The 23,370-nt window shown below is 44.0% G+C and overlaps 1 protein-coding gene across 1 annotated transcript; it reads left to right on the forward strand.

Annotated features, from left to right (window-relative positions):
* The first annotated feature begins 2,909 nt into the window (after positions 1–2,909).
* On the forward strand, positions 2,910–22,349 carry TUBGCP4 (tubulin gamma complex associated protein 4). Its single transcript, XM_053465111.1, has 18 exons — positions 2,910–3,085; positions 3,817–3,945; positions 4,316–4,438; positions 4,703–4,756; positions 4,972–5,028; positions 5,654–5,733; positions 7,097–7,298; positions 8,799–8,964; positions 10,718–10,842; positions 18,115–18,165; positions 18,386–18,491; positions 18,628–18,735; positions 20,133–20,271; positions 20,491–20,668; positions 20,845–20,979; positions 21,056–21,172; positions 21,274–21,413; positions 21,862–22,349. Exons 1-18 carry the CDS (start codon positions 3,008–3,010, stop codon positions 21,872–21,874), a joined length of 2,001 nt encoding a protein of 666 aa, XP_053321086.1. The 5' UTR covers positions 2,910–3,007; the 3' UTR covers positions 21,875–22,349.
* The last annotated feature ends 1,021 nt before the right edge of the window (positions 22,350–23,370 follow it).

Consider the following 23,370-nt stretch of genomic DNA (forward strand, 5'->3'; position numbering starts at 1 on the left):
GTATATCTAATTCAGTTGATCCAGGCCTGCAGGTCAGGTGCCTTTTAACTTGTCTTATACCATGAAATCATTTTATACTGGACAGAGGGCTCATCATCTATGCTTCTGATCACTGGCTGTGACTTCAATCATAGCTGTTTTCTGTTGAAAAGTCATTGAAGCCAATAAGAGGAAAGTTAGATTTCAGATGAGTCAGTTAGTTATGTTCTACTTTCTTCATATGTCTCTCTTTACTTTTAGTAATGTTGCTAAACAGTTTAGTAATGTAAAGTTCTTGATCCTCGTGCAGAAGAGTTGGCAGACTATGCAGGACACGTACTGTGAATTGTTAGGCTCCATTTATTTTTGTTATACACTGATCTCATTTCAGTTTAAATAATAATAAAATCCTTTTCACAAATAGAACCATCTTTTCATGTGTTTTTTTTTCTTGGGTAGATAGATGGGCCAAATAGTTATTATCTGCTGACACTTTCTGTTTCTATGCTTAAAAAACAAACATCATTTATATGGGCAAATTGATGCACACTGTTGTGTAGAGTGATGTTGTACTGAAAAAACTTTCCTTCATGTGTAAAACTTTGAGGTCTGCATCTTGGTTTCATGCAGAAAATTGGGCACTCAGGGCCAAAACCGTTCGCCATCGCCATCTTATTGCATTTCCCAGTTGTGAAAAAGGGGTGGAATGGTAGGCAGCCAAGTAACTGTGATTCAGAAACAAATAGACAAGCCAAAGGGTTGAGTAACTGGAAAAAGGGAGTTCAAAAGTGTAAGAAAGCAAATGTAGATGCAGAGCATCTGCACCATTTATTTTAAAAAAAAATATATATAATATATATATACACCTTTCAAACTGATGGGATCTGGTGTGTCGCACGGGGCTTCCTAGTCAGATGAATTTCATTTGCCAATCTTTAACAACTGCATTAGGTTAGCAAAACACGAAAGACAAGAAATGATGGAGAACAAGGAGTTGACTAAATCAGAGTGCATGGTGTCTCTATGGCAGCATGTCACGCTTGCAAGTTCATGTCTTCTGGTAATGAGACCAAAGCACAAAAGAATGCCAGCTGGATTTAAACAAGAGATGGACTTCACTGGAGCTGGAATTTTGAGTCTCTTGAATTTGGTAATATATAACATCCACTAGGCCTGGAATCAATCAAGACATTAAATCAGTATTTGTTTCAGTCCCCTGCAAGGAAACAGGGACAGATAAGTGAGGGGCAACATAGCAGACTTAGAAATAACAAAGTATGCTTGCAAAAAAGCAGCCTGCTGCCTGGCATTCATGGTCTGATACTAAACTTGTGGAGGATATGGCCTGGTTACCATGATAAAGAAACAGGCGCAGCTGTCTCCATCTTTCTTTCAATGTCAGACTACCACTGAACATGCAAGGACAGAAAAGCAGAACAACCGAGTGCGGGCTAGCAGTCTACTACATGGACCTGGCCAGGCGACTGGTCTCAACTAGATTGCCAAAGCTGAGGGAGCTGCACGCCAAAAGAAACATACAGAAAGGAAGTGGAGGATGCAGTAAGTACTGTGTGAGAACATATGTGTAATATATACCGTATTGGCCCGAATATAGGCCGCACTTTTCCCCCCCACGTTAAGTCTTTAAAGTGGGGGTGCGGCCTATATTCGGGGTCTAGCGCCCGACGCCCAGGACATGCAGTTCCGGGTGCCGGGTAGGCAGCAGGGTTAGGATGCAGATCCCCCACAGCGGTGCAGGGGCCCCGTATCCTACTCTCTGCACGCTCAGACAGCCTCCCCTGCCAGCACTTTCCACGGGGGGGAGTGCCGGCACGGGAGATTGTCTAAGTGCATCGCGCAGACGTTCACCGGCAGTGGCGATGCGCGCATAAACAACCTCTGCTGTCGGCATGTCTGCTCGATGTGCTTTAACAATCTCCCTTGCCGGGAATTCCCACGAGGGGAGTCCCGACAAGGGAGATTGTTAAAGCACATCGTGCAGACGTGCCGGCAGCGGAGGTTGTTTACGCGCATCACCGCAGCTGGTGAACGTCCGCACGATGCATTTTACCTCTGCCCCCAAGACTTACCAGAGCAGACTCCCGGGTGTCTTGCGGGGGACATCTACGTATACAACTTCCGTATGCGTATACAACCGGGAATTGTATACACGTATTGCGTAGATGTCCCCCTCCGGCCCCGCAATACACCCGGGAGTCTGCTCTGGTAAGTCGGGGGACAGAGTGGCAGCATATCTCCAGGGAGGGGGACAGAGTGGCAGCATATCTCGGGGGGGCAGAGTGGCAGCATATCTCGGGGGGGGCAGAGTGGCAGCATATCTCGGGGGCGTGGGGGGGACAGAGTGGCAGCATATCTATTACAAAACTTTTTCTTTAAAAAAGCACCAAACTTTTAGGGTGCGGCCTATATTCGGGTGCGGCCTATATCCGAGCCAATACGGTATATGTGTATTATATATGTGTGTGTGTGTGTGTGTGTATGTGTGTGTGTGTGTGTGTGTGTGGGGCTGAACACAAGTTAAAGGAAGAAAAATGTAATAGGCAGATAAAGCAAGATGAAAAGAAAAAGAGAAACAAAGAGAGAAAAAAGGTGAGGGAAAGATGTCAGCAAGTAAGGTGCAACAAATAGATGGAACAGAAAAAAAATTGAAAACAAGGAGCAAAGCATTAAACGGAAAGAAAAAAGAGAGCAAGAGACAGAACGCAGAGAAAAGGCTTGCTAGAGACAGGGAGTCTAGAGAAGGGGCCCTTCCTGTACATTTGCTCCAGAGCCCAAAGCTCCCTGGCAGTATCTCTTCCCTACACCATCACGTCCGCCGCAGGTCCAGAATGTGCAATGCAAGCAGGGAAATGTAGTCCTCGGAGCTTCGTCCGCCGCGCACTGTATGTCGGGAAATGTAGTTTTGCAGACCAAAACATACCACTGGCGGGCTGTGCTGGCGGTAGATCCGTTGGGGTTTCTCCGGTGGAAGCACTCGTATAGCCGCTTGTATCGCCCGCTCTTGGACATGATTCACGAGCTGCTCCTTGCCCTGAGCGGATACCCTGGGAGTATTTTCACCTGGAACAAGCGGACGGGCCTGCAGGTAAGAGGCCATATCGTGACAGCAGGACTGTCGTGTCGTGACATGCAGACCTGTCAGCACAGCCTAAGGTATGGCCAATATCTATAGCCTTGGGCAACCTGCTATCTCCTTAATCAAACACAATTATCAGTTGCCAAATGCGCTATTGCCAGCTTGTAGGTTTATTTTAGTGGCATACCCGATTATATATAAATATACATATATATCACATACAGGGCACATGTGCTACCTCTTTAGTAGCTTCTTTAAAAGTTTAGGTTGGCTTCTATGTATCTGTCAGGGGTACCGAATTCTTGCCTCCTCAGCTTCAATGTTTAATTGCTGTTCAAGTGGCATGATCATGTCACGCGTGTCACACATTTTTAACTTGTGCAAAATCAGCGTGAATGTTCATTAAGTGTGCACCCCACACTGGAATATTTACATGCCCCACAATTTTACCAAGCTGTTAACTTTTATTCTACCAAAATTAAAATTGATTAAGGAGCGATTCAGCAGGGATCTGATTGCAATATCACAGATAAGTGACTATTTTTAATCTCTTTACAAATGCGAGGCCGTGGTTACTAATTGTTAAATTATTAATTACTAAATATTAGTAATTTATTATTAATTACTAAATAATTTGTGCTCCATAGGATCCTGATGTTGAGTAATTTAGTTGTGCAGTGCAGGTCTTTGTATTCATTCACATTAAACTTGATGGTGTTTTTGTTTGTTTGTTTTTTCAGGTATCACAAGATCTGCCTTTCCTCCATCCAGGGGAAACCAGCGTCCTTAACCGCCTTTGTAAGCTGGGAACCGACTATATCCGCTTCACAGAGTTTATTGAGCAGTACACGGGACATGTACAGCAACAGGTACACTCAAAGCAGGGAGATCCGCTCTATGGAAATATCATACGCTGTAATGCACACTAGGTGGAAATCACATGCTTTAACATTATAGAGCGATGTGTTATATAAAAAGTAAAGGGGCAAATTAGACCTAAATGTGATCTTAAAATGACAGCATCTCAGATTTGGTGCTCAAGCTCACCCAAAGTTTTGCTGGGTTTTAAAATCATTAAAGCTTTACAGTTGGTGGATAGATCCCAGTGTTACTATTTCTTTTTTTTCTTTCTTTCTTTCTTAAAATGTTTTATGTTTTCAAAGCGATCAAAGCCTGAGACTGGGGAAAGAATCTGTACGTTGGATGTTTTATAAGGTTGTGCTCTGTTCTTTCCCATAGGATCACCACCCCTCCCAGCAGGGACAGATCGGTCTGCACGGAATATACTTAAGAGCGTTTTGCCGAGGCCTTGATTCAGTACTTCAGCCATATAGACAGGCTTTACTAGACTTGGAGCAAGAGGTAACGTAAAGTCTCCAAAGTCTGGAACATAACAAACTGTGAATGATTTTTATTTTTTTTGTGATGTGTGTTTATTTAAAAAAAACAAAAAAAAACAGTAGTTTGTATATCGTATACATAGAGCATAAATGTGCACATGCACTAGTGTCTCAGATTTCTGATTTAAGTAAAGTGTAAATCCTTTAGGACTAGCTAAAACATGAATGCTTTTTATTGTTTAAATTCCTGTTTTTTTGTTTTTTTCTTGTTTTATCATAATTGCAGTTCTTGGCTGATCCCCATCTTTCAATTTCACACGTTAACTACTCCTTAGATCAGGTATGTTTTCATTCTCTCATCATATCCAATGTCATCCTGTTTCAGTTAAGACCGGATTCATAAACATGGTTATATATATGTCTTGTAGTACATTTTGAGGCATTGTACTCTGTACCTCATCGGTGAATAAGCAAATATGTACATTGTTCTTCTCAGGCTGGACATCTGCAGCAGCATAAGCAAATGTATTTACAATATAAACTTTTGTCTTCTAGTTTCATCTACTCTTCCCGTCATTGATGATTGTGGTGGAGCAGATTAAGAGCCAGAAGGTGGTATTATTGTTATTGTCATCTTATTATAAGTATATATTTATAAAGCACCACAACATACAAAATATGGTACAGTGGGTCAGTAGGTAAATATAGACGCTAAAGCCTAAAAATAAAATATAAGCAAACGTTCCTATGGCTGGCTTATCTTTAGAAAACATATAAAAGGACATTTCAAGGTGTAACATACAGTCTGTGTTTCACTTATAAATGCTGGGTCTGCTCTGCGTGCGGTGTGACATGGTATAAATTATATTCTACCTAACGTCTCGGAAGTTTAATGTATTGGTGGTACATGGAGATACAAGTCAACAAGTGCTATTTTTTGTATATGTCAGATTCATTTGGGGAGGAAATATTGATTAAAATGTCATGTCTTCCTAACCTCTTAGGGGAAAATAGAAGGTCAGATTTCATTGCCTTTGTCTAATGTTACAATGTGGTGATGAATAATGATCCATGATATTATTTGGAAACCTGTTTTGGCTTGAATATCATAGGTTCAACAAGGTGGCCAAAGGCAAACCTTTTAACATTATCAATGTAGCTCATGTGTTAATATCACTGCTTTATCTATATCGGTGTCAGTCACTGGCATTTATACAAGGATTGTTTTTGTGTGCAGATTCATGGCTGCCAGATGTTGGAAACAGTTTACAAACATAGCTGCGGAGGACTGCCCCCTGTCCGCAGTGCCCTGGAAAAGTATGTATGTATGTGTGTGGGGCGTGTATGTGTGTATAGTTCGATCAGCCATAACATTATGACCGCCTGTCTAATATTGTTAAGGTTCCCCTTTTGCCTCCAAAACAGCCCTGACAGGTTGAGGCATGAACTCCACTAGACCTCTGAAGGTGTGCTGTCTTGTCTGGCACCAAGATGTTAGCAGCTGATCCTTTTAAGTCTTGTGAGGTGGGGCCTCCATGGATCAGACATGTTTGTCCAGCACATCCCACAGATGCTCAGTTTGATTGAGATCTGGGGAATTTGGTGGCCAAGTCAACACCTTGAACTCCTTGTATTCCTCAAACCATTCCTGAACCATTTTGCTTTGTAGCATGTGTTCTCCAGGTAAGCGATGCACCCGGCCATCCATGTGATGGAAAAGAAAAGGTGATTCACCAGACCAGGCCATCTTCTCCCATTGCTGTGTGATTCAGTTCTTATGCTCATGTGCCCATTGTAGGTGCTTTTGGCAGTGGGCAGGGGTCAGAATTGGCACCCTGACTGGTCTACGGCTACTCGGCCCCACAGGCAAGAAACTGCGATGCACTGTGTGTTCAGACACCTTTGCATCAGAACCAGCATTCACCTTTGCATCAGAATCAGCATTTCAGCAATTTGAGTTACAGTAGCTCGTCTGTTGGATTTGACCACACGGGCCAACCTTCTCCCCCCTACGTGCATCAATGAGCCTTGACTGCCCATGATACTGTCACCGGTTCAGCGTTTTTTCCTTTGTTGGACCACTGCAGACCGGGATCAACTCACAAGAGCTGCAGTGTTGGAGATGCTCTGACCCAGTCGTCTAGCCATCACAATTTGGCCCTTGTCAAAGTCATTCAGATCCTTGCCTGTTTTTTCCTACTTCTAACACATCAACTTTTAGGATGAATTCTTCACTTGCTGCCTAAAATATTCCACCCACTGATAGATGCCATGATAACAGGATTATCGGTGTTATTCACTTCACCCATCAGTGGTCATAATGTAATGGCTGCTTGTTTGTGTTTACTTTTTTATTATACATTACACTTTTTAGTTATCTGGAACAAATATTTCAAGGTGACATAACTCTTGTCTGACAAAATATTAAATGGGCAGGATCTGTTTTTTTTTTTTATGATCTCCTTAGCGGCTTTACATGCATCCAGATACCAGCATTTGCCACTGCGATGGCAATAAGTGCTTTTTACCTGTCGGTACCCTCTGTTTAGGTCATATGACACTGGCAGTTAGTCTAGTGGAGGCAAAATATAGTCTTTGCAATATGTAACATTGCAGCATTTCACCTTTGATGTGTGTGATGTTTTAATGCAAATGTGAACATGTTGTGTGTTTTGTACAGGATCCTGGCAGTGTGTCACGGTGTGATGTACAAACAGCTTTCAGCCTGGATGCTACACGGGCTGCTCTTGGATCAGTATGAGGAGTTCTTTGTTAGACAAGGATCAGCTTCTGGGAGTACATCAGCCCAGCTTGAAGAAGATGATGATGACTTGGGTATTGGTGGCTTAACAGGAAAGCAACTGCGAGAGTTGCAGGATCTGGTGAGTCCTTGTAATGGAAATGGAAATGTTTATGTGTATGTGTGTAACATAAAAAGGGAGTTTAGCAAATATAGTTCATATACAGTTGAAATGTACAAAAATGTACCATGTCACTCTAAAAATAATAATAAAACATGTAGTGGAAATGAGAAGGACAATAGTCTGTATTCTAAAAGAAAGCAAAAAAAATTAACACGGTTAGTCCCCACCGAGCTCCATGTACTTAACGACATATAATTATACTGCAAGAGCACTCTACATGGTGCCTACTAGTATTGGGAGCTGCATTGCATATCACTTTCTACAGTAACCCCCATAGCGCTGCCTGCAGTCCCTCCCCTTATTAAAAGTGCCGCGCAAGCATAGCCTGTCCCTCTCTGACTTAGTCTGCCAATCCAGTTGTAGCAACGAGGAGGACCCCTAGATCCCTAGTTTTACACTATGAATTCTGCAGCAAGTGGCAAACCCTGTCAGTTTTTTTCTCCCTTCCTTATAATATAGACTATTGTCCTAATTTCTACTACATTTATTATTATTACTATTCTTTAAAATTCTTTTTAGAGTTATATGTTACTCTGGCTCCCCCCAGTGCCCAACAGGACAGTTGTGGCTACACTAACAGCATAAGTAGATTTCTCTTATCAGCAAGTCTTGTGTGTATGTATATGTAATCTACATATGTTATATACACACCTATAATATAACTGTGATAAATTACTGTGATATAGTATATCTGGGTTTTTTTTTTTTTTTAGAGTGTTTCAGATACTGTATACTTTGTTTTGCATGAAAATTCTCAGCAATTATCATTGTGTTTTACCTATTACCAGTGGGAGTCATGTAAAAACTTTTGCAAGCCAGTGGCACTTGGAACTTTGATGCACATGGATGTTGTTATTAATGTTATTTTATTACCATTGTTAGAAGACTTGTGCATGTATATAATGTTTTATGAAATGTTTGTTTTTTACTATGTATTGTTATCCTGAGTTTTGTTTAGACTTCTTACAAGGCTATTTTGACAGGGTAGACATAATTTATGGGCTCCTTTATTTCCTCTTTTCTCCCTCTTTAGCTTACTTTTTCTCGGTATCTTTCTTTGGTAAGACTCCAGCTTGTTCTCCTTACACATTACCTCAGATGAAGCCATACGGCTTCTATATACATGTATTCCTACTGTATAGAACAAGCACAGGGAGATGCCAAAGTCACAGTTAATATAGTGTATAATAAACTGAACCATAATTAGCCAAGATATCGAAGAATATCTGTTTTTCATTAGATCCTATTTTGTACTATTCTTTTAACAATAAAAAACATTTATGTATTTCAACTTTTAACAAAAATGATTAAAAAATTGGAACATTTTGGTAGTGTGGTGAAAAAACAACAACAAATTGTGTGTATCTGCTTCTAAGATGTGTTTTGGGTTTTTTCCCCATCCGTAAATACATATACATGTGTGTGTTTTATGTACTGAAACTGCCCTGTTTTTGACAGCGTCTCATTGAAGAGGAGAACATGCTAGCACCATCTCTCAAGCAGTTTTCATTACGAGTGGAAATGCTACCTTCTTATATTCCTGTAAGGGTTGCAGAGAAAATATTGTTTGTGGGTGAATCTGTACAAATGTTTGAAAATCAAAATGTAAACATGACCAGGACAGGTAAGACAAAGCCATTCTGTTATATCACCATACTCATTATATGTGCAAAATGTTACTCTAGTGCCTAACCTAAATTTGAACAGAATTTCAAAATGAATTATATATTGTTAAAACAAAGAAGGTCCCGCTTTATTCCTCCAATAATCTGATAGATGCCCTCTATTTTCCTGTTATATTATTATATATATGAAATGATATGTGTGTCTGTGTATTGTATATGTATTTATAATATATATATATATACACACACATATACATTTGTGTGAAAAAGAAAGTACACTCTCTTTGAATTCTATGGTTTTTAGGACATAGTAACAATCATCAGTTCCTTAGCAGGTATAAAAATTAGGTTAATACAACACAAAACATATCACACCGTGTCATGATTTATTCAACAAAAATAAAGCCAGAATGGAGAAGCCATGTAGCTTGTAGAACCACCTTTAGCAGCAATAACTTGAAGTAATCGTTTTCTGTATGACTTTATCAGTCTCTCATATTTGTTGTTGAGGAATTTTAACCGGCTCTTCTTTACAATGTTGCATTTGTTTATGCACAGCTCTCTTAAGGTCCCACCACAGCATTTCAGTTGAGTTGAGGTCTGGACTTTGGGCCATTGCAACACCTTGCAATTCTGTTGTAGATTTGCAGATGTGCTTGGGATCATTGTCCTGTTGCATGACTACATTTCAGGCAAGCTTTAGGTCTCAGGCACATATATGGTATACAGAGGAGTTCATATTCAACTCAATAACTGCTAGGTTCCCACATCCCGCAGCTGCAAAACAAGCCCAAATCATCACCCCTCCACTACCATGCTTGACAGTTGGTATGAGTTGTTTGTGCCGTTATGCTGTAAGTGCATTATGGCTAAAGGTCTTGTCTGTCCAAAGGACATTGTTACGGAAGTTTGTGGTTTGTTCAGATGCAATTTTGCACACCTTAGCCATGCTGACATGTTCTTTTTAGAGAGAAGAGGCTTTCTGTCACACAAACCATACTTGTTGAGTCTTTTTCTAATTGTACTGTCATGAACTCAGGCATGTAGAGTCTGAGATGTGCCTTGTTGGTTTTTCACAATTTTTCTGTGCATTGCACAATCTGACCTTGGGGTGAATTTGCTGAGAAGATTGGAAACTTGAATTTTTTCCACTCTTGAATAATCTTTCTCACTGTAGAATGATGGGTTTTCAATTGTTTGGAAAATGCCTTAAAACCCTTCTCTAAGATCGTTGCTGATGTCTTCCCATTTTGAGATTGTGTTAACATACACCTGAATGCTCCAAACCAGCAAACTACTAAAACTTTTAGAGAGGTGGCCACACTTGCTGATGAAAACTTTAACAAGGTCATTTGATCAGCAGCACCTGTCTGGTACTTGGCATCTTAATTCCTATGGAAGCAGTAAAGGTGTACTTTAGTTTTTTCACACATGGCATCTCCGTTTCGGCTTTATTTTTGTTGAATAAATCATAACACGGTATAATATGTCATGTGTTTGTTGTTCATCTGAGGTTCTATTTACTTCATTTTTAGACCTGCTAAGGAACAGATGATTCTTATGCCCTAATGTGTAAAACCTTAGACTTTCACACAACTGTATATATAATTTCTTTCCTGCCAGGAAGTTATACATGATACAATCTAATGCTGTCTAGACAGCTTTGCATGGAATGGTCCCTAATTGTATATTGTGGGTGAATAGGGAGCAATTATCTCGTATGTTTCTACATTCAATCTGTCATGTCAACAGCTTCTATTTTAAAAAATCAAGAAGACATATTTGCAGCGGAACTTCACAGACTGAAACAACAACCACTCTTCAGCCTGGTAGATTTTGAATCTGTTCTTGATAAAATCCGAAGCACAGTGGCAGAGGTAAAAAGGCACTTTATTTCTCTCTTTCATAACAGCAGAATACTGTTACACTCCTTGATGACTTATATACGTTTCACAATGGTTGAGACTAGTTCCTATCCGGTAGAAGGACCATGTCCTTTACAGGGATAGGGAATAGCTTGCTCAGTGTGTGTGAGCTATTTTCTATCCAGCAAAATTACCTTTTGCCCCCTACTGGTCAGGTCCTGTACAGGGATAGGAACTATCCAACTCATGTAAAGAGAGCTAGTTTCTATCCCTGTAAAGGACCTTTTGCTCCATTGTGGCCAGGTCCCGTTAAAGGATAAGAACTAGATGGTTCATGGTGAGAAATCTAGTTACCATCCAGCTTAAGGACCCTTATCTCTCCAGCTCACACAGGTCCCTTAGAGGGATAGGAACTAGACGGTTCATAGTGAGCAATCTAGTTTCCATCCAGCTAAAGGACTCTTACACCTTCAGCTCACACAGGTCCTTTACAAGGATAACAATCCTTAGTATCTATACTCCGAAGGGACTCATATCTCCAGCTCACGCAGGTCCCTTACAGGAATAGGAACTAGACAGTTCATAGTGAGAAATCTAGCTTCCATGGTCTTGCCATGGTCATAAAGGCAAGAAAAATTCCCGAAACATTGTGTATTAGATTTTATTTACTCTAACGCAGTTTCATAACATACCCATAGATATTCCTAATAATAATTGTGTTAATGGGTGCCAACATGTCCAATTGTCTTCCATCTGTCGTGGATTCACACCTTAACCCTGTGTGGTCCCTAATCTGAGCAGGAGAAAGACACAACCAATGGAGCCTTTCTTGGATATTCTCCCTTGTGTATGGCGGTCCGACGCACACAGCTGAGCTGTTCCCACTAGCTTTGGACTTTTCCGCTGCACAATACTCCATGGGCAACAGTTTATGCCTGGCTCCTATTCCAAAAAGCCACCACCATGAGGACGTAATCTATTAATCTACCCATTTCACTAAAAAGTTAATGTTTTTTGAGTGGTTGAGATAGACTGTAGAAGAAGAAGAAAAGAGTATAAACATCTATTTAAAGAAAAGAAACTGACTTTTAATTGCAATTCCAGATATATTACATGCGTTATGTTCATTTAATTATTTGTGAACATATATTATTATTATTACTATTATTTTGAAACATATACAGCTGTTGCTTTATTTGATCACATTCTCATATACATTGTGAAGATCTCAATTACAGACATGGCATTTAGTCTATAACAAATGAGTCTATTCACTAAAAAATGATGTGCAGTAGAGTTGAGATCCCTGGCTTAACTAGAGTGAGTTATCTCTCTCTCTCTCGGTGCGCGCCCGCGCTCTCTCTCTCTCGGTGCGCGCCCGCGCTCTCTCTCTCTCGGCACGTGCACGCGCTCTCTCTTGGCGCGCGCACGCTCTCTCTCTCTCTCCCTCTCTCAGCGAACGCACGCTCTCTCGGCGCATGCACGTTCTCTCTCCCTCTCGAGGCGAGCGCACGCTCTCTCTCTCTCAGCGCACACGTGCTCTCTCTCGGCGCGCGCACGCTCTCTCTGCCTCTCGAGGCAAACACACGCTCTCTCTCTCTCGGCGCGTGCATGTTCTCTCTCCCTCTCGAGACGAGCGCACGCTCTCTCCCTCCCTCTCGAGACGAGCGCACGCTCTCTCCCTCTCGAGGCGAGCGCACGCTCTCTCTCCCTCTCGAGGCGAGCGCACGCTCTCTCTCCCTCGAGGCGAGCGCACGCTCTGTCTCCCTCGAGGCGAGCGCACGCTCTGTCTCCATCGAGGCGAGCGCACGCTCTCTCTCTCTCGAGACGAGCGCACGCTGTCTCTCTCTCCCTCGAGGCGAGCGCACGCTCTCTCTCTCCCTCGAGGCGAGCGCACGCTCTCTCTCTCCCTCGAGGCGAGCGCACGCTCTCTCTCTCTCTCTCTCTCTCTCTCTCTCTCCAGGCGAGCGCACGCTCTCTCTCTCTCTCTCTCTCCAGGCGAGCGCACGCTCTCTCTCTCTCCAGGCGAGCGCACGCTCTCTCTCTCTCTCTCTCCAGGCGAGCGCACGCTCTCTCTCTCTCTCTCTCCAGGCGAGCGCACGCTCTCTCTCTCTCCCTCGAGGCGAGTGCACGCGCTCTCTCTCCCTCTCGAGGCGAGCGCACGCTCTCTCTCTCCCTCTCGAGACGAGCGCACGCTCTCTCCCTCCCTCTCGAGACGAGCGCACGCTCTCTCCCTCTCGAGGCGAGCGCACGCTCTCTCTCCCTCTCGAGGCGAGCGCACGCTCTCTCTCCCTCGAGGCGAGCGCACGCTCTGTCTCCCTCGAGGCGAGCGCACGCTCTGTCTCCATCGAGGCGAGCGCACGCTCTCTCTCTCTCGAGACGAGCGCACGCTGTCTCTCTCTCCCTCGAGGCGAGCGCACGCTCTCTCTCTCCCTCGAGGCGAGCGCACGCTCTCTCTCTCCCTCGAGGCGAGCGCACGCTCTCTCTCTCTCTCTCTCTCTCTCTCTCTCCAGGCGAGCGCACGCTCTCTCTCTCTCTCTCTCTCCAGGCGAGCGCACGCTCTCTCTCTCTCCAGGCGAGCGCACGCTCTCTCTCTCTCTCTCTCCAGGCGAGCGCACGCTCTCTCTCTCTCTCTCTCCAGGCGAGCGCACGCTCTCTCTCTCTCCCTCGAGGCGAGTGCACGCGCTCTCTCTCCCTCGAGGCGACCGCACGCTCTCTCTCTCTCTCGAGGCGACCGCACGCTCTCTCTCTCCCTCGAGGCGAGCGCACGCTCTCTCCCTCGAGGCGACCGCACGCGCTCTCTCCCTCGAGGCGACCGCACGCGCTCTCTCCCTCGAGGCGAGCGCACGCGCTCTCTCCCTCGAGGCGAGCGCACGCTCTCTCTCTCCCTCGAGGCGAGCGCACGCTCTCTCTCTCCCTCGAGGCGAGCGCACGCTCTCTCTCTCCCTCGAGGCGAGCGCACGCTCTCTCTCTCCCTCGAGGCGAGCGCACGCTCTCTCTCTCCCTCGAGGCGAGCGCACGCTCTCTCTCTCCCTCGAGGCGAGCGCACGCTCTCTCTCTCCCTCGAGGCGAGCGCACGCTCTCTCTCTCCCTCGAGGCGAGCGCACGCTCTCTCTCTCCCTCGAGGCGAGCGCACGCTCTCTCTCTCCCTCGAGGCGAGCGCACTCTCTCTCTCTCTCTCTCGAGGCGAGCGCACGCTCTCTCTCTCTCGAGGCGAGCGCACGCTCTCTCTCTCTCTCTCGAGGCGAGCGCACGCTCTCTCTCTCTCGAGGCGAGCGCACGCTCTCTCTCTCTCGAGGCGAGCGCACGCTCTCTCCCTCGAGGCGAGCGCACGCTCTCTCCCTCGAGGCGAGCGCACGCTCTCTCCCTCGAGGCGAGCGCACGCTCTCTCCCTCGAGGCGCGCGCACGCTCTCTCCCTCGAGGCGAGCGCACGCTCTCTCCCTCGAGGCGAGCGCACGCTCTCTCTCCCTCGAGGCGAGCGCACGCTCTCTCTCCCTCGAGGCGAGCGCACGCTCTCTCTCCCTCGAGGCGAGCGCACGCTCTCTCTCCCTCGAGGCGAGCGCACGCTCTCTCTCCCTCGAGGCGAGCGCACGCTCTCTCTCTCTCGAGGCGAGCGCACGCTCTCTCTCCCTCGAGGCGCACGCTCTCTCTCTCGAGGCGAGCGCACTCTCTCTCTCACTCAAGGCGAGCGCACTCTCTCTCTCTCCCTCGAGGTGAGCGCACGCTCTATCTCAGAGAGAGACACACTTACTGGCACAGATAGAGAGAAACACACTCACTAGCACAGAGAGACACACACTCACTGGCACAGAGAGAGAGAAACACACTCACTAGCACAGAGAGACACACACTCACTGGCACAGAGAGACACACACTCACTGGCACAGAGAGAGAGAGAGAGACACTCACTGGCACAGAGAGAGCCCATTTTTAGTAATTTGCACGTCCCGCGCTGCTGCTTCTTCCTCTTCCTGTAGTTCTTTGTACTCACTGGCACAGAGAGAGACACACACACACTCACTGGCACAGAGAGAGAGAGAGACACACACACACACACTCACTGGCACACACAGAGAGAGAGACACTCACTGGCACACAGAGAGACACACACACTCACTGGCACACAGAGAGAGAGACACTCACTGGCACAGAGAGAGAGGGAGAGAGACACTCACTGGCACAGAGAGAGAGAGAGAGAGAGACGCTCACTGGCACAGAGAGAGAGAGAGAGAGAGACGCTCACGGGCACAGAGAGAGAGACGCTCACGGGCACAGAGAGAGAGACGCTCACGGGCACAGAGAGAGAGACGCTCTCACGGGCACAGAGAGAGAGAGAGACGCTCTCACGGGCACAGAGAGAGAGAGACGCTCTCACGAGCACAGAGAGAGAGAGAGACGCTCTCACGAGCACAGAGAGAGAGAGAGACGCTCTCACGAGCACAGAGAGAGAGAGAGAGAGACGCTCTCACGAGCACAGAGAGAGAGAGAGAGACGCTCTCACGGGCACAGAGAGAGAGAGACGCTCTCACGGGCACAGAGAGAGAGAGACGCTCTCACGGGCACAGAGAGAGAGAGAGACGCTCTCACGGGCACACAGAGAGAGAGAGAGACGCTCTCACGGGCACAGAGAGAGAGACAGACGCTCTCACGGGCACAGAGAGAGAGAGACAGACGCTCTCACGGGCACACATAGAGAGAGAGAGAGACGCTCTCACGGGCACAGAGAGAGAGAGAGACGCTCTCACGGGCACAGAGAGAGAGAGACGCTCTCACGGGCACAGAGAGAGAGAGACGCTCTCACGGGCACAGAGAGAGCCGCTCTCACGGGCACAGAGAGAGCCGCTCTCACGGGCACAGAGAGAGCCGCTCTCACGGGCACAGAGAGAGCCGCTCTCACGGGCACAGAGAGAGCCGCTCTCACGGGCACAGAGAGAGCCGCTCTCACGGGCACAGAGAGAGCCGCTCTCACGGGCACAGAGAGAGCCGCTCTCACGGGCACAGAGAGAGCCGCTCGATGGCACAGAGAGAGAGAGAGACACTCGATGGCACAGAGAGAGAGAGAGAGAGACTCGACGGCACAGAGAGAGAGAGAGAGAGACTCGACGGCACAGAGAGAGAGAGAGAGAGAGAGAGACACTCGATGGCACAGAGAGAGAGAGACACTCGATGGCACAGAGACAGAGAGAGAGAGACACTCGATGGCACAGAGACTGAGAGAGAGACACTCGATGGCACAGAGACTGAGAGAGAGAGAGAGACACTCACTGGCACAGAGACTGAGAGAGCGAGACACTCACTGGCACAGAGAGAGAGACACTTACTGGCACACAGAGAGAGAGATACTGGCACTGAGAGAGAGACAGAGAGAGACACTCACTGGCACTGAGAGACAGAGAGAGACACTGGCACACAGAGAGAGAGACACTCACTGGCACACAGAGAGAGAGACAGAGAGAGACACTCACTGGCACACAGAGAGAGAGACAGAGAGAGACACTCACTGGCACACAGAGAGAGAGACACTCACTGGCACACAGAGAGAGAGACACTCACTGGCACACAGAGAGAGAGACAGAGAGAGACACTCACTGGCACACAGAGAGAGAGACAGACAGAGAGAGACACTCACTGGCACACAGAGAGAGAGAGACAGAGAGAGACACACTCACTGGCACACAGAGAGAGACACACTCACTGGCACACAGAGAGAGACACTCACTGGCACACAGAGAGAGACACTCACTGGCACACAGAGAGAGACACTCACTGGCACACAGAGAGAGACACTCACTGGCACACAGAGAGAGACACTCACTGGCACACAGAGAGAGACACAGAGAGAGACACTCACTGGCACACAGAGAGAGACACACTCACTGGCACACAGAGAGAGACACACTCACTGGCACACAGAGAGAGACACAGAGAGACACAATCACTGGCACACAGAGAGAGACACACAATCACTGGCACAGAGACAGAGTGAGAGAGAGAGAGACTCACTGTGAATTATTTCACAGATTCAAGTTTCCTTCTGCCTCCATGATATTCTGTATTTTCAGTACTTCTGTTAAAACTGCATCCTCACATCCCACGTTATTGAAAAAGAAACAGCAGCCCAGCACAGCTCAGCTCATTTGTAGTCATTTGTACTTCCCGCGCTGCTGCTGCTGCTTCTTCTTCCTGTAGTTCTTTTTACCATGTGACCAAACAGTCACATGGTCTGCTGACATCACCAGAGTCCTTCTACTGGGTAGGAACTAGCCGCTACCGTTTCACAATATGTGATATGCGTTTGCGTAGTTTATGCGCTGAAACTGTCCTGTCTGTTACATATTTTTTGGTCCTTTATGGTGTTTTAAAGAGGAAGAGATCATGCTAGTACCATCTGTTTTTAACACACACCATTTTGTTTAAAAACATACTGTATAAAAAAAAATACAGTATAGCTATATACTATACTGTATAGGTAATATATTGTATATCCTGCCACTACATCAATCTGCCCTAATTTCAGTAAACATACTTAAATGACTGCAATTCGTAGCCGTCTGTTATCACCAAAACAATTGTACCTTCATAGTGTTGTAAGTGTAAAAGCTGACCTCTGTGACCCAATGTATTAATCTCAATCTCAAAAACAAATTTAAAATTGCAAAGCTAATAAGGAGTTGAAATAATTAATGCTTATTAGATACATCACTCAGTGAGTATTATTCTTCATGTTTCTAGTACACCTTTTTATTGTGATCAAAACAGATTTTACTTCTTAATTTGAACTTTATTTTAACGAGTAATATGTGGAAAGTTCCATTATCTTCTTGCACATGGAAAAACCAAAGTCAGCGTGCGCTTTCTGAACAAATAAAAGTAGAAACAGAGTTTGTATTGTTGATTGAGTCCTTAGATCAGGTGGCCTGCTGATTCATACAGAATATAAATCATTGAGTGCGAAAATTCTACCCTCATCAAAGGAAGCACATAATTAGAACTGTAGGCCGGGTGTAAATCCTCAAATTATGAAGTCCCATTCAGAACTAAGCAGGTTAAGCTTCACATTAAGCTGATTTCTTTATGGCACAGCGAGTGAAGTCCTTTCCTTTATAGATTTTCATTAGAGTGTCCGGCTAGGTGATCAAGGAAAAAATGGTGGGAGATCCCCTTCAACCAGACACATTGTTCTTGAGTCTTTACATAGGACTTATGATTTTGTTTTCAGTTTATCTGTAAATGCATATTATTATTTTAGTATTTTATTAGATTTTTTTTTATTTTTTTTTTAGCACTTGTGGAAACTTATGGTAGAAGAATCAGATCTCCTAGGACAGCTAAAGGTGAGATATTGGCATTTAATAAATAGTACAATATCAGCCGTAAAACATTGTGAACCATGGCAACCAAATGAAACATTCCTTGAAGAGATCTTTTTTCAAACTTTGCTCTGGAATCCCTTTTTATAGACAAACCTCATGTAGAAACCATTGAAATGGTGTAGCCACTGTTTAGTGAATATAGCACATTAATAAATATATACTCTTTTCTGTTTTCTTTCAGATCATTAAAGATTTCTACCTTCTAGGTAGAGGAGAGTTGTACCAAGCCTTTATCGATATTGCTCAGCACATGCTGAAAACTCCCCCCACTGCAGTAACGGAACATGGTACGTGTGAAAGGCACATACTTTGCAGCCGGATTACGTGATGCAAGTGTTATGGTATCTCTTCCTCGCAATGATACGTCTATGTATACATTTGTCACCATTTGCATCTTTCTTTTTTTTTTCTTCTTTGCATCAGATGTGAATGTGGCATTCCAGTTATCGGCACATAAAGTATTACTTGATGATGACAACCTGCTTCCCCTGCTCCATCTGACTATTGACTACCATGGCAAAGACCATAAAGGTAATTTAGACAAATCTTATTACAAACATAATCAGTTTTAACTAATAACACACAATGTATTGTACTTATTATGGTCAAGAACAATACATCATTCAAACATAGACAGTGTAGGTTTTAAAACGTATGTGAACCTCTAGGCTAATCACAACAAAAGCTAATTGGAGTCAGAAGTTAGCAAACCTGGAGTCAAATTAATTAAACAGGATTGGAGGCTGTTTTTGAGCTACTTTGACATTAAAAAAAAACAAAACATTGAGTTTGCGATTCCCAACAAGCGTCTGCTGATGTGAACCATTCCTCACTAAAATTGAATTTCATTAAGCTGGAAAAGGTTGCAATATAATCTGAGTTTACATATTCAGCAGTCCACAGTTAGACAAATTGTTATAAATGGACACAATTCAGTACTATGGCTACTCTCCCTAGAAGTGGGCACCAAACCAAGATGGCCACAACTCAATGCTCTATGAGGTAAAAAAAAAAAAAAAAGCTAAGATCTTGAATGAATCATTGGAACTGGTTCACATCTCTGTTCATGAGTCTACCATATGCAAAACACTGAACAGGCATGGAGTCCATGGCAGGACACCACAGAGGAAGCCCCAGCCTCTGGAAAAGGGGGGAAAAAACATTACTGCGTGTGTGAAGCTTGCCAAAAAGCACCTTGACACTCCACGCCACCAGGAAAATGTTTTGTGGACTGATGAAACTAAGTTTGAATTGTTCAGGAAGAACACGCAGCACTAGTGCATACCAATATGAAAACATCACCCCAATGGTGAAGTATGTTGGAAGGAGCATCATGAGTTAGGGCTGCTTTGGTGCCGCAGGGACTGGACAGCTTGCCATCATCAAGAGGACATTGAATTTGCGAGTTTGTTGAGGTATCGTACAGGAAAATATCAAGATGGCTCTCTGCCAACTTTCCCTGAAAAGTATCAATTATTTTCCTAAGACCATCATTCTGAATGAGAATTCCAGATTGTGGTGGTGTCCTGCTGCAGGTCTACTGCTGTTCAATTGTGGAATATCCCAATTTCACTGGAGCTTTATTACACACCACTTAGTGGTCAGACCTCCTTGACTTTTATATTCTCTACTTATTTGCATGTTAATAGGAGCTGGTACTGCTATCAGCTCATCTGCACCCGTTTCAGATTGGTGCCACCCTATATCCTCCTTTTTTCCTCTAGGTACAGTCTCTATCTTAGATTAATAATACCTAGTGTCTCGATGTGGCTTCCTGGTGAAGTGAAATCAGTAAAGTTGTGTACACTCAGAGATACAAATTGTTGTTTTTTTTTACCAGAACTCTGCCAGTTTATGCAGATTCTTTGCCTTAAAAATGAAGTGAAATCCTTTCCTATGTGCTTCTATTAGCTTGTGTTCTTCCGCAGATGCATCCCAGCCCCGTGAGGCTCCATCAAAAGACACATCTCCGAGGGAAGCTCCTACCTCGGGCTGGGCAGCTCTGGGGCTTCTCTACAAAGTACAGTGGCCTCTACATATTCTTTTCACACCTGCCGTGTTAGAGAAGTGAGTACTACACTCAGTAAATAACTACAGTACATATTTAGTTGTGTATAATGTATGGTGTTCTTAAAACTTTTTTTTTCTACTTCACATATACAAAATATACCCCTGTAATGAGATTTTTATAACCTTGTGTTTATATAATATAAAGATATCATTTATTTGAAGCAAAGACCAAATGTTTGCCCCTGATTCACCTTAACACTTTGCTATACTTGCTAGGTACAATGTAGTGTTCAAGTACTTGCTGAGCGTCCGACGAGTACAATCAGAGCTACAGCACTGCTGGGCTCTCCAGATGCAGAGAAAACACTTGGAATCCAATCGAACGGATGCTATAAAGTGGCGGCTACGGAACCACATGGCATTTTTAGTGGATAATCTCCAGTATTACCTGCAGGTGTGCAAGAGTGCATTATATCAAACCAATCGTTAAAAATAAAAGGCAATCCGCTATAGATAAATCAATTTACTGTTTACGCCATAGACAGGGTAAAATTCATTGGACTCCCTAGATGTGAACTCTTGCCTTTTCACTTGGTAAAAATACTGAACCACTGTAATGTATTTTTTTAGGTGGATGTTCTTGAGTCCCAGTTTTCACAGCTTTTGCAGCAAATAAACTCCACACGGGATTTTGAGAGCATTCGGCTGGCCCACGACCATTTCCTGAGCAATCTCCTGGCCCAGTCTTTTATTTTGCTGAAACCTGTAAGTGGGAACACACACGGTCCTGTACCATGAATAGAAACATCTGCTACATTTCTAAGCGTTTTTTTCTATCCAGGTTTTCCACTGTCTGAATGAAATCTTAGATTTGTGTCACAGCTTCTGTTCATTAGTCAGCCAAAACCTGGGTCCTCTAGATGAACGGGGAGCTGGTCAGCTTGATATCCTTGTAAAGGTAAGTAAACTTCTAGATGGCTTAACATAATGAATATAATTCAATGAAAAGAGAGATATTTCGCAAGTAACTTGGTCTTGGCCTTTCTGTTACATTTTCAGGGATTTAGTTGCCAGTCCGCCCTTCTTTTCAAGATTCTTTCCAGTGTCCGGAACCATCAGATCAATCCTGACCTGGCTCAGTTGCTGCTTCGGTTAGACTACAATAAGTACTACACGCAAGCGGGAGGGACGCTGGGCAGGTAGGACTGTGATTTACGAGCATTTATAATACTTCCACCGTTCTAGATACTAAAAGAAAATACAAATGATCTGTAATGGAACTGTTTGTTAGTAGCGTATAGTGGATATAAAAAGTGATCACACTCACAAGTGTGAAAGAGCACAGAGGATTGGAATTAAAATCTTTGTTCCTTACTTTTACATATTCTTGATAAGGAGAGCTACTTAAGTGAAAGTTTCTATTAAAAAAAATATATATATGTGTATATATATATATATATATATATATATATATTTTTTTTTTTTTTTCTAACCTTAATATACCTTAGCAAAATGTTTATGCTGACTCAACAAAGTAGGAGCCTTGTTATAAGCAGCTATTATGACATTTTGTTTAATATAATCATACATTTTGTGCCTTTCTAGTATGTTTTGTCTAATTAAGGCTATTGTGTTTTCTTCTTCAAGCTTTGGGTTATGAGCTGATGACTTTCCAGTAGAGGGACATTGCTGTTGTCTGTCTGCAGTGAAGCGTCTGTCCGTGGCCGTACTGGCACCATCTGCACGCTGCACCAGGAAGAGTGGGGTCCATATGACGAACACGGAATCATTGTTGGAACAAGATAATGACCAAAACTGGACTAAAATGTATTCAAGGGATGGATGATCTAGCAGCAGTGAGCCCAGCCCACCATAAGCATTGGACTAGCTGTTCTTAACCCCAGTGACCTTAATGTTAAACTTTACAAATACCGTACCTGTCCAAATGTATGGTGTCTTCTCCATAAGGAAGGGCAAAGCAAGTTAGCCCGCATGGGAGAGATGGAGCAGCTAAAGTAGATGTGCTCCATTGTTTTGAAGCCAGACTTCAGACACCATGGGGCAGTAGTAGCCTGAGCAGATATGTAAAAGCAGTTTTTTTTGTTGTTGCAAATAGATACTTTTTGTAACACTAAGGTGTTGGTGTAAATATGTTTGCCATAATATTAACTTACAAGATGTTGTTAAGGGCGGTGCAAGTCCTGATTCTCAAGAGGCTTTGAGGTTGGGAAAACTAGCTTCTCCAATGATGGGTAAGTGTAAAGTCACGTGACTTCAAACTTTATACATATTTCTCACAATTATAGAACAATACCTAAAGGATATAAAGGTATGGTGGGAGTTAACTCCCTCTTTAGGATAGTCTGTTCTCAAACATCTGCAGGATTATATTCTTACCATATGTGTTTTTGTTTAGCCATTTTTCATTAAGTTTATATATTTTTGACAGCTAGGGTTTTCTTTTGAAATGTCCTAAATATATGGCCCAATAAATAAATTAAAAAAAAAAGGAATTATCAGACCATGTATCTAAGAAATATAAAAAAAAACACGCCCTTTATTTAACCAAAACAGAGAAAATCTCCATATTTGTCAGATATTAGAATACATTGCCGCAGTGGGGTTTTTTTTATGGTGTAACTAATATGAAAAAGATAGTATAACCCACAAATGAATTCATTTCTGGGAAAACAGACAATCAAGGGTATATCACTAGGAGCTTTTGTGCACAGTTTTTTTCCCCAAAGTTAAGCATAATATTCATTACATGTAACCACTGAGAAATCCACTGAAATATTTTCAGCAACATCTATGGAAATAGTTTTTGAAGGCACAGGATACAAGCAGAAGATGCGCATTATTTTTGTGATTTCCATGTGGTGAGATTGTTAATAATATATATATATATATACCGTATATTCCGGCGTATAAGACGACTTTTTAACCCCAAAAAATCTTCTTAAAAGTGGGGGGTCGTCTTATACGCCGGGTACTTACCAAGCCGGAGGTTCCCACGAAGCCACCAATCTCTCTAATCACTACGCGCCGGCTATTGAGGCCGAGCGCAGGGATGCCGTCATGTCCCGGCGCCCGGCTTTAATTGCCGGCGCGTAGTGATGAGGGAGCAGGGAAGCCGAGGTCTGAAGTGCCAGACCT

Source organism: Spea bombifrons, chromosome 4, assembly GCF_027358695.1.
Source record: "Spea bombifrons isolate aSpeBom1 chromosome 4, aSpeBom1.2.pri, whole genome shotgun sequence".
NCBI classification, from domain to species: domain Eukaryota; kingdom Metazoa; phylum Chordata; class Amphibia; order Anura; family Pelobatidae; genus Spea; species Spea bombifrons.

Excerpts from the sequence above, each read along its gene's own strand:
- TUBGCP4 (XM_053465111.1), top strand. The coding sequence starts at position 3,008 with ATGATTCACGAGCTGCTCCTTGCCCTGAGCGGATACCCTGGGAGTATT. Across the intron at positions 4,439-4,702 it reads TACTAGACTTGGAGCAAGAG|TTCTTGGCTGATCCCCATCT; the intron begins GTAACGTAAAGT and ends TCATAATTGCAG. Across the intron at positions 7,299-8,798 it reads TGCGAGAGTTGCAGGATCTG|CGTCTCATTGAAGAGGAGAA; the intron begins GTGAGTCCTTGT and ends TGTTTTTGACAG.